The sequence below is a fragment of the Stegostoma tigrinum genome, chromosome 21 (assembly GCF_030684315.1).
Source record: "Stegostoma tigrinum isolate sSteTig4 chromosome 21, sSteTig4.hap1, whole genome shotgun sequence".
Taxonomy (NCBI): Eukaryota; Metazoa; Chordata; class Chondrichthyes; order Orectolobiformes; family Stegostomatidae; genus Stegostoma; species Stegostoma tigrinum.
In genome coordinates this window covers 3793314-3808146 of record NC_081374.1, presented here as the reverse complement: position 1 = coordinate 3808146, position 14833 = coordinate 3793314, and the positions used below count along the sequence as shown (strand labels likewise).

Here is a 14833-nt window from a genome sequence, read left to right as displayed (position 1 = left end):
TAAATGGAATAGACGATAAACGTTTTGCTAAAAATAAACAAAGCTCAGTTCGAATACCATAAAAAGATTTTGGGCTCCTTACATTCTGAAAGATATACTGGTACCGGAGACAATTGAGGGAAGGTTCTCTAGACTCAACCTGGTTATGGAGGAACTGCCTTATGAGGAGAGCTTGGATAGATTGCGTCAGTACATGTTGGAATATAGAAGAATGAGAGGCAACTTTATTGAAGCAAACAAAATTTCAAGGGATGTGGCAGGGCAGGTGCAAAGAGGCGGCTTCCCCTTGTTTATTTCGTTCATTGCATGTGGGTATCACTGGTCAGGCCAGCATTTATTGCCCATCCCTAATTGCCCAGAGGCAGTTTAGAGACAACCACATTGCTGTGGGTCTGGAGTCACATATAAGTCAGACCAGGTAAGGATGGTGGTTTCTTTCCTTAAAGGACATTAGTGAACCAGATGGGTTTTTCCCAATGATCAATAGTGGTTTCATCATGAGACACTCAATCCCAGATTTTTTATTGAATTGAAATTCCACCATCTGCCATTGCAGGATTTGAACCTGGAATAATATCTTCTTTCAAAGGGTCGTGAATCTATACAATTCTTTACCGCAGGAACTGTTGAGACTCACACATTAATTATATTTAAGGTTGAGAGAGACAGATTTTTAATTAGAAAGGGAATCAAGGGTTACGGGGAAAAGGCAGGATCGGGGATTTGAGCATTATCAGATCAGCCATGATCTAATCAAATGGCAGAGCAGATTTGATGGGCCCAATGGCCTGCTTCCATTCCTTAGTCTTGTGGTCTTATAATCATTCACCTGCACTTGTAAGAAGAAAGGTTCTCACCAAAATTCAGCAGTTCCAATACTGCAGTGCTCCCTCGGTGCTGACCCTCCAACAGTGCAGTGCTCCCTCAGCACTGACCCTCCGACTCTGCCTGCTCCCTCAGCACTGACCCTCCGACAGTGCGGCACTCCCTCAGCACTGACCCTCCGACAGTGCAGCACTCCTTCAGCACTGACCCTCCGACAGTGCGGCACTCCCTCAGCACTAACCCTCCGACAGTGCAGCACTCCTTCAGCACTGACCCTCCGACAGTGCGGCGCTCCCTCAGCCCCGACCCTCCGACAGTGCGGCACTCCCTCAGCACTGACCCTCCGACAGTGCCCACTCCCACAGCACTGACCCTCCAACAGTGCTCACTCCCTCATCACTGACCCTCTGACAGTGCAGTGCTCCCTCAGCCCCGACCCTCCGACAGTGCAGCACTTCTTCAGGACTGACCCTCCGACAGTGCGGCGCTCCCTCAGGACTGACCCTCCGACAGTGCCCACTCCCTCAGCACTGACTCTCCGACAGCGCCCACTCCCTCAGCACAGACCGTCCGACAATGCCCACTCCCTCAGCACCGATCCTCCTGGTAGGCACAGAAAGATGTGGCTTAGTAGAGGTGAGGAAAGATTTAAAATGTAGGAATCACAACTTCTGACACAGGTTCTAGCACACAGAGATTGTTTTTTTGTAAAGAATATTTTCTGATTCATCCTGCCTGTATGTGCTGACCTCTGAGTAAAAGTCACACACACACTGACTCTCACTGGAGTACAGTCCCACACACACACTGACTCTCACTGGGGTACAATACCACACACACACTGACTCTCACTGGGATAGAGTCCCACACACACACTGACTCTCAATGGGGTACAGTCCCACACACACACTGACTCTCACTGGAGTACAGTCCCACACACACACTGACTCTCACTGGGGTACAATACCACACACACACTGACTCTCACTGGGATAGAGTCCCACACACACACTGACTCTCAATGGGGTACAGTCCCACACACACACTGACTCTCACTGGGGTACAGTCCCACACACACACTGACTCTCAATGGGGTACAGTCCCACACACACACTGACTCTCACTGGGGTACAGTCCCACACACACACTGACTCTCACTGGGGTACAATCCCACACAGACACTGACTCTCACTGGGGAAGAGTCCCACACACACACTGACTCTCACTGGGGTACAGTTCCACACACACTGACTCTCACTGGGGTACAGGGTCCCACACACACACTGACTCACATCGGGGTACAGTCCCACATACACTGACTCTCACTGGGGTACAGTCCCACACACACTGACTCTCACCTGGGTACAGTCCCACACACACTGACTCTCACTGGGGTACAGTTCCACACACACACTGACTCTAACTGGGGTACAGTCCCACACACACTGACTCTCACTGGGGTACAGGGTCCCACACCCACACTGACTCTCACCGGAATACGGTCCCACACACACACTGACTCTCACTGGGGTACAGTCCCACATACACACTGACTCTCACTGGGGTACAGTCCCACACACACTGACTCTCACTGGGGAAGAGTCCCACACACACACTGACTCTCACCGGAATACAGTCCCACACACACACTGACTCTTACTGGGGTACAGTCCCACATACACACTGACTCTCACTGGGATACAGTCCCACACACACTGACTCTCACTGGGATACGGGGTCCCACACACACACTGACTCTCATCGGGGTACCAGTCCCATGCACACTGACTCTCCCTGGACTACAGTCCCACACACACTGTCTCTCACTGGGGTACAGTCCCACACACACACTGACTCTCATTGGGGTACAATCCCACACACACACTGACTCTCACTGGGGTACAGTCCCACACACACTGACTCTCACTGGGGTACAGGGTCCCACACACACACTGTCTCTCACTGGGGTACAGTTCCACACACACTGACTCTCACTGGGATACAGTCCCACACACACACTGACTCTCACTGGGGCGCAATCCCACACACACACTGACTCTCACTGGTGTACAGTCCCACACACACACTGTCTCTCCCTGGGGTACAGTCCCACACACACACTGACACTCACTGGGGTACAGTCCCACACACACACTGACTCTCACTGGAGTACAGGGCCCACACACACACTGACTCTCACTGGGATACAGTCCCACACACACACTGACTCTCACTGGAGTACAGGGCCCACACACACACTGACTCTCACTGGGGTACAGTCCCACACACACTGACTCTCACTGGGGTACAGGGCCCACACACACTGACTCTCACTGGGGTACAGTCCCACACACACTGACTCTCACTGGGGTAGGGGGTCCCAGACACACACTGACTCTCACTGGGGTACAGTCCCACACACAAACTGACTCTCACTGGGATACAGTCCCACACACACACTGACTCTCAATGGTGTACAGTCCCACACACGCACTGATTCTCACTGGTGTACAGTCCAACACACACACTGTCTCTCACTGGGGTACAGTCCCACACACACTGACTCTCACTGGCATACAGTCCCACACACACACTGACTCTCACTGGGGCGCAATCCCACACACACACTGACTCTCACTGGTGTACAGTCCCACACACACACTGTCTCTCACTGGGGTACAGTCCCACACACACTGTCTCTCACTGGGGTACAGTCCCACACACACTGACTCTCACTGGGATACAGTCCCACACACACACTGACTCTCACTGGGGCGCAATCCCACACACACACTGACTCTCACTGGGGTACAGTCCCACACACACACTGACTCTCACTGGGGTACGGTCCCACACACACACTGCCTCTCACTGGTGTACAGTCCCACACACACACTGTCTCTCACTGGGGTACAGTCCCACACACACACACTGACTCTCACTGGGATATAGTCCCACACACACTGACACTCACTGGGGTACAGTCCCACACACACTGACTCTCACTGGGTACAGTCCCACACACACACTGTCTCTCACTGGGGTACAGTCCCACACACACACTGACTCTCACTGGGGTACAGTCCCACACACACTGACTCTCACTGGGGTACAGTCCCACACACACTGACTCTCACTGGGTACAATCCCACACACACACTGTCTCTCACTGGGGTACAGTCCCACACACACACTGACTCTCACTGGGGTACAGTCCCACACACACTGACTCTCACTGGGGTATAGTCCCACACACACACTGACTCTCACTGGGATATAGTCCCACACACACTGACACTCACTGGGGTACAGTCCCACACACACTGACTCTCACTGGGTACAGTCCCACACACACACTGTCTCTCACTGGGGTACAGTCCCACACACACACTGACTCTCACTGGGGTACAGTCCCACACACACTGACTCTCACTGGGGTATAGTCCCACACACACACTGACTCTCACTGGGGTACCGGGTCCCACACACACACTGACTCTCACTGCGGTACGGGGTCCCACACACACTGACTCTCACTGGGGTACGGGGTCCCACATACACACACTGAATCTCACTTGGGTACAGTCCCACACACACACACTGACTTTCTCTGGGGTACGGGGTTCCACACAAACACTGACTCTCACTGGGGTACGGGGTCCCACACACACACTGACTCACTGGGGTACGGGGTCCCACGCACACACTGACTCTCACTGGGGTACAGTCCCACACACACACACTGACTCTCACTGGGGTACGGGGTTCCACACAAACACTGACTCTCACTGGGGTACGGGGTCCCACACACACACTGACTCACTGGGGTACGGGGTCCCACGCACACACTGACTCACTGGGGTACGGGTCCACCACACAGGTACAGAGAGAGTTAATGACAGAGTCACTGGACTGATCCAGTTGAGGCAATGAATAATGGTGAATAATTCTGCAATTTTTGGGAAAGGAATATTCTCAAAAGCAGCTCCAGGTCCAGAAATAGCAGCAAACCTTGCTTAGACTCAGGTCCTTATGTGGAATGCTACGAGGCAAGGTGACAGATGATGGAGTGAAATGTAACAGTGCAGCCTGTGACTCACAAACCCCAGGAGGGAAATGGCCAGGGTCTTGAATGAACTCCAGTAAATACGTTCAGCCCAGTATCTCAGAAAATCCTCTGCCAATTAATTGCTCTATAACTTCACACAGACACTTCCTTGTGATGGGACGTGATACTTTTCAGCAAAATCTTAAATTAACACTAAACTTGCATCAAAGGGAAATTTGGGATTTTGAATTGTCTGAATTGCAAACTTGAGTATTTTCAGGTTCACAGGTCATTACTCAGAGGGGAATTGGAGGATTATGGGAGTGGGGGCTGTACAACATGGCAACATTTATTTTCATCTGAAGGATTTCGATAACCTGGGAATGGTTTCTACTGTTTCTCTTTGGCTGTACAGCTGCTCCTCCTGGTGGTGGTTCAGGAAATCTTCCCTTTTTTTAAAGTCTCAGAGACATCAGTTACATGGGCAGTGTGTTACTGGCCTGGATTTTCCCAATGACCAGACAGCTGTTACTCCATGTGGAATTGCCATGGGAATCTCTATGGAATCCCCATCAGAGCAGACTACAAGAGAATTTCGCCGGGAAATTGAAGATTCTGCTGTGCAAGTCCGCTCGGAAAATGTTCAGGGAAGTTGGAGAATTCAGAAGGTCTTGCTGCATTTCAATAAAAGTTACTCCAGAAATATTAGACAATTAAAAACTCCATCTAACTCCTGACTGCCTATTCAACTGACTCCCTGACTTATCCCACACACTCCTGGGTGCACAAATACCCCCACATCTCTTCCACCTCCCAGACTTGGATCTAACCCAATCTCCCCCCAAAACCTCACCCATGGACCCCCATCGCACCCCACCTCACCATCTGCCCAAGGACTCTCCAGTTCCCAATAACGCCCTAACTCCCTATTATAGATCTGTCAACTGCTCTGCCCAAAACCACAGGAAGTTACAGAGAGTTGTGAATGCAGCCAGTCCATCACAAAAACCAGCCTTCCATCCATTGACTCCATCCATGCTTCCCACTCAGTCAGGAAAGCAGCCAACATAATCAAAGACCCCTTCCCACCCTAGTTATACTCTCTTCCACCCTCTTCCATCGGGCAGAGGATGCAAAAGCTTGAAAACACGTCCCAACAGATACAAGGATGGCTTTTCCCCCGCTGTTATCAGACTTACAAACAGGCCTCTCCTTTATTAGAGTTGATCTCTCTCTCTCCATCTTCTCAGTAGCTGTAACTACTATATTCTGCATTCTGTTCTATTACCCTGATGTACTTACATAAGGTATGATTTGTCTGGGCAGCTCACAAAACAATACTTTTCACTGTATCTCAGTACAAGTCACAATAATTAAAACGAATCAAATCAAACTTACTCAGAAATAGTAATGCTGGAGCCAGAGAGAACACAGTGTGGAGCTGGAGGAACACAGCAGGCCAGGCAGCATCAGAGGAGCAGGAAAGTTGATGTTTCAGGTCAGGACCTTTCTTCCTGACCCGAAATGTCAATGTTCCTGTTCGTCTGATGCTGCCTGGCCTGCTGTGTTCCTCCAGCTCCACATTGTGTTCTCTCAATCAAATTTATCTAGCCCTCTTGCCAATTTTTGCCTTATCACCCTCTACAATGGGCACCTTACCTACTTTACTTGGAACCCTGGCACCTTGCCCCCTCCATATCATACCCACCTGGCACCATACCAATCTAACAACCTACTTAGCTGGCATCTTACTCTTACCCACCTGATGCTGCACTCACTGGTGTCCTGGCACCCTCACCCCAAAGTTCCTTATATACTTATACTGTCAAAGTGTCTGCCTGTGTGGCTGGAATTTAAAATTTCAGAATACTTATGGATCACTGTGAGAAAGCGGACGTGGCTTGGCTTCCTCCGACTATATGAAAGTGAGAGACCTGACAAATTTAAAGTTGTCTCCTCATTTCTGAACAGAATCTTCTGTCAGAAACATGGATCTCCTTCTGCAGGCAATGGAGATGGACTGGAGAAGTAATCTCCGTGTGATTGCCACTCTCAGAAAATCCAGTCCATCATTTTCCAACCTTTCTCATACTTATTTGAATCCTTCGAAGATTTTGGCTTTTAAAGGAAAGGGTTGTGCATTTAATAACTTAGTTATTTGGCAATACGTTAAAAGTTGTCTCTGCCAGTGCAGTAATAAGGGAGTGCCACGCTGTTAGAGGTGTCAGCTTCCCAGATAAAACATTACTATGAGCCCTGCCCACTTGAGCAGGGGGATATAAAAAGACCCACAACCATCATTTGGAAGAAGGGAAGGAGCTCCAGTCAATATTTACCCTTCAATCAACATCACATCCTCTGGTCATTCTCACATTGCTGGATGTTGGATCTTACTGCTCTGGTTACAACAGCATCTACACAGCTTCAGAACTTCATCAGCTGCAAAGCTTTTTGTGAAGTCAGACATGGTGAAAAGTACTGATTAAATGCGATGTTCGTTTTAGTAATGGGTTAAAAGATGATATGATATGTCAACGATTTATCCTGAGCCTCCTACTGCACTCCCTGTACACCTACAACTGTGTTGCCAAATTCTGAATGAACTACACCTACAAGTTCGCTGACAACAGCACCGTGTGGGATGGGTATCTAACAATGACGGGTCAAAATACAGAAGTGGGATAGAGGGCTTGGTGACGTGGCGCATTGAAAACAGTCTGTCTCTCAAAGTTTGCAAAACTAAAGAAGTGATCATTGTTTTCAGAGCGAAAGGAGGAGAACACACCCCCATTTATATCAATGGGAACTGAGGTTGAGAGGGTGGGGAGAGCATCAAGTTCCTCAGAGCGACGATAACCCATGACCTGTCCTGGATTTCCCACGTAAATGCGACAGTCGAGAAGGTAGAAGGATGCCTCTTCCTCAGGTAGCTCAGGAGATTTGCCATGTCCATAAGGTCCCTCACCAACTTCTACAGGTGCACCACTGAAAGCAAACTGTCCTGGTGCATAACAGCCTGGTACAGCAACTGCTCTGTCCAGGGTCGTGAGAAACTACAGAAGGTGGTGGCACAGCCCAGACCATTACAGAAACCAACCTCCCATCCATAGAGATAATGGGAACTGCAGATGCTGGAGAATTCCAAGATAATACAATGTGAGGCTGGATGAGCACAGCAGGCCAAGCAGCATCTCAGGAGCACAAAAGCTGACGTTTCGGGCCTAGACCCAAGGGTCTAGGCCCGAAACGTCAGCTTTTGTGCTCCTGAGATGCTGCTTGGCCTGCTGTGTTCATCCAGCCTCACATTGTATTATCTCCCATCCATAGACTCTGTTTACATGGCTCGCTGCTGCAGAAAGACTCCAACATCATCAAAGACCCATCGCACCCCGGTGATGATCTTCCATCAGGCAGAAGGTACAGAAACCTGAACACATGCACCAGCAGGTTCAGATACAGCTTCTTCCGGGCCGCTATTAGACTCTTGAGTGGAGTGTCTAGCCTCAAATAACAGTGAACTTGCTACCGTTGATCTCACCTAGCGGACGCCTGTGCAATGTAACCTGTATGTCTCAGTCTAAGTCTTTTTGATCTGTACATCCTTGCTTAGTGTGATCTGCCTGTCCTGCTCGTAAACAAAACTTTTCACTGTATCTCAGTACATGTGACAATAAAATCAATGAATCAGAAGTGGGAAAAGATAAAATGGAAGACAATACAGGGGTAGAAGATGCGAGGGAGGAGGGGACATTAGGGGGAAAGATACAGGTGGGAGCAGATATGGAGAAATGGATATGGAGGAGGATATGGGGGAAAGGGAGAGGATATGGGAGGAAAGGGGAGACAGGGAGACGATACAGAGAGGATATGATGAAAGGAAACACAGCGGAGACATATCAAGAAATAAAGAAAGAATTTGCATTCATATAGTGCCCATGACAAACACCAGCCCTATCTGATTTGTCTTTAGAACATGCTTAACTGTTAATGTGCATTGACCAGAGTAACTGATGAAAGGTAAATAATGGGGCCTTTCTGGTACCACCCATATTCCAAGAACTATAACAATCTGCATTTATATATGACCTTATTGATGTGAAAACTTCTCACAGGATTTCAAAAAAATGACTTTCAAATACAAAGTGTAATTGACCACATCAAGATAAGATTGGGTCACGTTTAGCTCAGTCAAAGGTCTGGGTATTTGGGGAAGAGTGGAAGGTAGAGAGCGGGAAGCATTAGGGAGGGAATTCCAGAACTGAGGATCCAGGGAAGTGAAGGCACTGACAGTGGCTGAGAGGACTGAATTGGAGCAGCACAGATATTGCATGGAGTTTTGAGGCTGGAGGTGATTATAAAAGGTGTGGACACCACACAGAAAATGGAAAACAAGGATAGAAATTTTAAATAAAGGGTCTGTTCAAGCAGTGGCCAATGCTGCCCAGCAAGCACAGGAGAATGGGCAAATAGGACGTGTGGCAGTCAGGGCACTTTCAGAGTTAAAGATGAGAAGTTTGTGGAGAATCGAGATATTTCAGGCATTTATTGTCTGCCCCAATTTACCTTCAGCTGTCATGCATCTTCCACCAAAACACTGGTTGCATTTTAAAAATATTTAATGAGCTTTAAGACCTTTTGAGACATTCTGACGTTGTGCTATAAAAACGGATGTATTCCTTTATGTTGGATTGGGGTGGACAAGGTCGGACGTCACACAACTGGGTTATGGTCCAACAGGTTTATTGGAACTCACAAGGTTTTGGACAAAGGGGCTGCACTCCAAAAGCTTGGGATTTCAAATAAACCTGTTGGACTACAACCTGGTGACTTCTGACCTCAGTCATTTGTTGACAGAACTCAATGTGACCACCAGGCAGAGCTCCAACATCGGAAAGGATTGTAAATCTGATAGGATATGAGTTTCTTTCGGAGCACTCCTACTAATAAAACCAACAGCAATTAAATGTTAATAAAATGTGAAGCTGGATGAACACAGCAGGCCCAGCAGCATCTCAGGAGCACAAAAGCTGACGTTTTGGGCCTAGACCCTTCATCAGAGAGGGGGATGGGGTGAGGATTCTGGAATAAATAGGGAGAGAGGGGGAGGCGGACCGAAGATGGAGAGAAAAGAAGATAAGTAGAGAGGACAGTATGGGTGGGGAGGTAGGGAGGGGATAGGTCAGTCCAGGGAAGATGGACAGGCCAAGGAGGTGGGATGAGGTTAGTAGGTAGGAGATGGAGGTGCGGCTTGGGGTGGGAGGAAGGGATGGGTGAGAGGAAGAACCGGTTAGAGAAGCAGAGACAGGCTGGGCTGGTTTTGGGATGCTTTGGGTGGAGGGGCAGAGCTGGGCTGGTTGTGTGGTGCAGTCGGGGGAGGGGACGAACTGGGCTGGTTTTGGGATGCGGTGGGGGAAGGGGAGATTTTGAAGCTGGTGAAGTCCACATTGATACCATATGGCTGCAGGGTTCCCAAGCGGAATATGAGTTGCTGTTCCTGCAAACTTCGGGTGGCATCATTGTGGCACTGCAGGAGGCCCATGATGGACATGTCATCTGAAGAATGGGAGGGGGAGTGAAAATGGTTTGCGACTGGGAGGTGCAGTTGTTTATTGCGAACCGAGCGGAGGTGTTCTGCAAAGCGGTCCCTAAGCCTCCGCTTGGTTTCCCCAATGTAGAGGTAGCCACACCGGGTACAATGGATGCAGTACACCACATTGGCAGATGTGCAGGTGAACCTCTGCTTAATGTGGAAAGTCATCTTGGGGCCTGGGATAGGGGTGAGGGAGGAGGTGTGGGGGCAAGTGTAGCATTTCCTGTGGTTGCAGGGGAAGGTGCCGGGTGTGGTGGGGTCGGAGGGCAGTGTGGAGCGAACAAGGGAGTCACGGAGAGAGTAGTCTCTCCGGAAAGCAGACAGGGGTGGGGATGGAAAAATGTCTTGGGTGGTGGGGTCGGATTGTAGATGGCGGAAGTGTCGGAGGATGATGCGTTGTATTCGGAGGTTGGTAGGGTGGTGTGTGAGAACGAGGGGGATCCTCTTGGGGCGGTTGTGGCGGGGCTGGGTGTGAGGGATGTGTTGCAGGAAATTACTTGTTTGCAGGAGAGAGTTCAAATAATAAAGTGTTGAGGAGGCATGAGGGGTGAAACCAGGCAAATGTGTGGACATTTACTGCTGACAATATTTATTTCCAGAATACATCTTACTGCTAAAACTGTAGCAGTTTGATAGTATTCATTAAAAGTTTTGCCCCAAGATAATATATTTAATCGTTTATGTCATTTTCAATTATTTATTTCAGTGCATGAAATAAAACAGGCTCTCTGGCTGGATAGCCAACTCTCACGTCTATTTTACTCCGAAGGGTCGTTGACAGGTTGCTGGAGTGGGCAGATAGCTAGCCAGTGAAGTTCGATGCAGAGATGTGTGAGTTGAAATATTTTCATTGGAAAAACATACAGACACAGCATAAAACAAATGTGCAATTCTAAAGAATGAACAGGAGCTGACAGCAGAAGTTATTAACAGTAACAGGGCAGGTGAAGAGAGCAATTGGCAGAATAATAGGCTTTATGAATGGGACACAGACTACAGAAGCAAGGAGATGCTGTTGGACTTGTATTAGAGACTAGAATGGCCACAGTGAAAGTATTGTGTACAGTTCTGGGTGCCACACTTAAGAACTTATACACATTAAGCAAAGTGAGGAAGAGATTTATGAGAATGAATCCAGGGATAGAGAAATTTGGTTTTGAGAATCGATTAGAGAAGCTGGGACTATTTTCCTTGAGAAAGAGAAGATTAAGATTGGTTAACAGTGAAAAAATGTTCCCAACCATGAAAAACTTGAAAATTTAGAAATATTTAATATCCCTACTGTGTGGAAGCAGGCCATTCTGCCCATCAAGTCCACAATAACCTTCCGAAGACCATCCCACCGAGACCCATCCCAATACCTTATCCCTTCAAACCTACAAATCCTGTGGCTAACCCACCTAACCTGCGCACCTTTGGGCTACAGGAGGAAACCGGAGCACCCAGAGGAAACCTGTGCAGAGAGTCACCCAAGGATGGCATCAAACCACTTGGTTTTGTTAGGCAGTAGCGCTGACCACTGACCCACCGAGTCACACTATGAGGTTCAACAATTTCATGGATGAGTGGTCGAAGTCTGCATGGGTGCTGGAGGCATTCAGAAAGAAATTAGAATGTGATTTGTAAAGAAACAATATGTTGAGTTACAGAAAGAAAGCAGGAGAATGACACTGGGTGAGGTCCTCATTTTGAGAGCCAGCCAAAACACAACAGGCCACATGAACTCCCTCAGCATTGCCACAAATCTGTGAATCAGAATCACTCAGAATGTAACCTGAATATTTAGTACGTCCTTGAGATCAGTGATTTTAAATTATCAGGAGAGGACCGGACTTTTATTTCATTGAGATTGTTTTATTTTAGCTGATGAGCTCATTTCAGCTGAGTCTGTAAAATTTCCTCAGGCTATTGCTGTTAAACACAGTGCTTGGGTTAAAGGATCAGAAACACAGGTCGTCACCAACAGTTTCCTTGTGACAAACCCCATGTACCTTGTGTAAAACCTGTCGCAACCACAGTGAGAGTGATCCTTGCTGAAAAAAAATGGGTCAGGGCAAGCCATGGCTCCTGTGGAGCTGACCCCCAGCACTGTGACCTCAATCCAAACCCTGTATTCTGCACTTGTGGGAAAGCACAAACAGTAGTGTAATTTCCGTCAGTACCCACTCTACACATTCAGCCACTGGGGGTGTGCATTAGTTAAATAAATAATACAAACAGAAGTACTTTATAATGGAACGGTACATGACTATTTTTGACAGTGCTGTTTGAGTACAGGAATTGAAAAGAGGTTGACAAGAGCCAGGAAGACTCCATGCCGTGATCTGTTGTTCGAAAGAATCAGACCTAACAAACAAAGAGACATTGGGATATTTAAAAGATCCTTTCACTCCCTGGTGCTGAACAGGAATCAACTGGATTGTGAAAACTAATATCTTCCACTCACATCATCCCTTCAGAGGAGGTAATGGTATCGCGGTGTTATTGCTGGGCTGTTAATCCGGAGTCCCAGATAGTGTCCTGGCAACTTGGATTGGATCCCGCCACAGCACATGGAGGAATCCGAATTCAATAAAAACCTGGAATTAAGAGTCTAATGATGACCATGAATCTATTGTTGGGAAAATCCATCTGGTTCACTAATGCCCATTAGGGAAGGAAACTGCCATCCTTACCTGGTCTGGCCTACATGTGACTCCAGAAACACAGCAATGGGGTTGACTCTTAACTGGGATGGGCAATAAATGCTGCCTGGCCAGTGATGCCCTCCTCATGCAACTTAATTTTTAAAAAAACAAGAAGAGAAATGACAACAAAAGAGACAGAGCTGCGATGTCAAGAGCACTGAGGAAAAGGAATGATCAAAAAGCAATTCTCTGTAAAGGAAGTCTTTAAATATGAAAGACCATACAACTGAAGCAGCACCCAGAAAACATCAGAAAAGCATCAAACTAAGAATCTGTATTTTTACAGGGTCTTTCATGATTTTAGCCCGTTCCAAATGTGCATTGCAACCAATTAGAAGGATTTAAAATGTGGTTTAGAACATAGAACAGTACAGCACAGAACAGGCCCTTCAGCCCACAATGTTGTGCCGACCATTGATCCTCATGTATGCACCCTCAAATTTCTGTGACCATATGCATGTCCAGCAGTCTCTTAAATGTCCCCAATGACCTTGCTTCCACAACTGCTGCTGGCAACGCATTCCATGCTCTCACAACTCTCTGTGTAAAGAACCCGCCTCTGACATCCCCTCCATACGTTCCTCCAACCAGTTTAAAACTATGACCCCTCGTGTTAGCCTTTTCTGCCCTGGGAAATAGTCTCTGGCTATCAACTCTATCTATGCCTCTCATTATCTTGTATACCTCAATTAGGTCCCCTCTCCTCCTTTTCTCCAATGAAAAGAGTCCGAGCTCAGTCAACCTCTCTTCATAAGATAAGACCTCCAGTCCAGGCAGCATCCTGGTAAACCTCCTCTGAACCCTCTCCAAAGCATCCACATCTTTCCTATAGTTTCCTATGGTTTCTGTTGTATTCAAGGGAATATGACAGACAATTAATGCACAGCAAGATTCCACAGAGAGCAATTTGATATTGGGCAGATAATCTGCTTTCAGTAAATGTTGGCTATGGGAAAGATATTGACTGGAAATCTGGGGAGAACACTATAGTTCTTGTACAAGGATCTTTCACACCCACACAAGGACCTTTGTTAAAATCTCATCTGCCAGATTGTGCTACCCTCTGAGCCACAGAATTGGGGCATTCCCTCAATTTCAAAGGCCAGCAGGAATGGAAAAAAGGCAGGTTTTACTGCTTTCTGCATTTCAGAACATCTTTGTGACTCATTCTGCACTGTACACTTGCATTCGGAAATGGAAAAAGTCTCAACTGATTTTTTTGCAGTTGCTGTACCGGAGTTAATTAATGGGAACTGTGTCCCTTTACAGCAATCCACTGATTGTTACAACTCCATCTGCTGTTCTCCAGCTTGTTAACTGACACTAATCATCACTAAAATCAATTAGAAAATGGTCATGGAGGGGAAAGAAATTAAGCACATTTTCGGCAGTTTAACACAGTTCAACTGAGTGTGAGTTTTATTAAAGACATGTTGATATCATTGACATTTGAGTTGAAAGCCAAATGATTCTCCTCATTAACAGGCAGTGTGCTGGAAATGAGAGGTGTTTCAGCTTTATTTGCAGCATCTGGGTCAAGGAGAATCGTTCCATGTGTTCACCCCAGTGAGGTGAGGAGTTTTAAAATCAATCGTTACATCAACGCTTTTGAAGCAGCCCTCTAATGGGTGCTGATAGATGATAGGTCCACACTGCTGGATTGTCACATAGTCTCCAACTCAT

The 14833-nt window shown here is 47.5% G+C and overlaps 1 protein-coding gene across 1 annotated transcript in view; it reads left to right on the top strand.

Moving 5' to 3' along the window:
• Positions 1-14833, top strand: part of LOC132210795 (homeobox protein 2-like) — a 31760-nt gene that overhangs the window by 16630 nt on the left and 297 nt on the right. Inside the window, exons 4-5 of the mRNA XM_059653206.1 lie at positions 5289-5524; positions 12327-12459. Of these exons, the coding sequence (XP_059509189.1) occupies positions 5289-5524; positions 12327-12459 (369 nt within the window). The remainder of the gene's footprint in view (positions 1-5288; positions 5525-12326; positions 12460-14833) is intronic.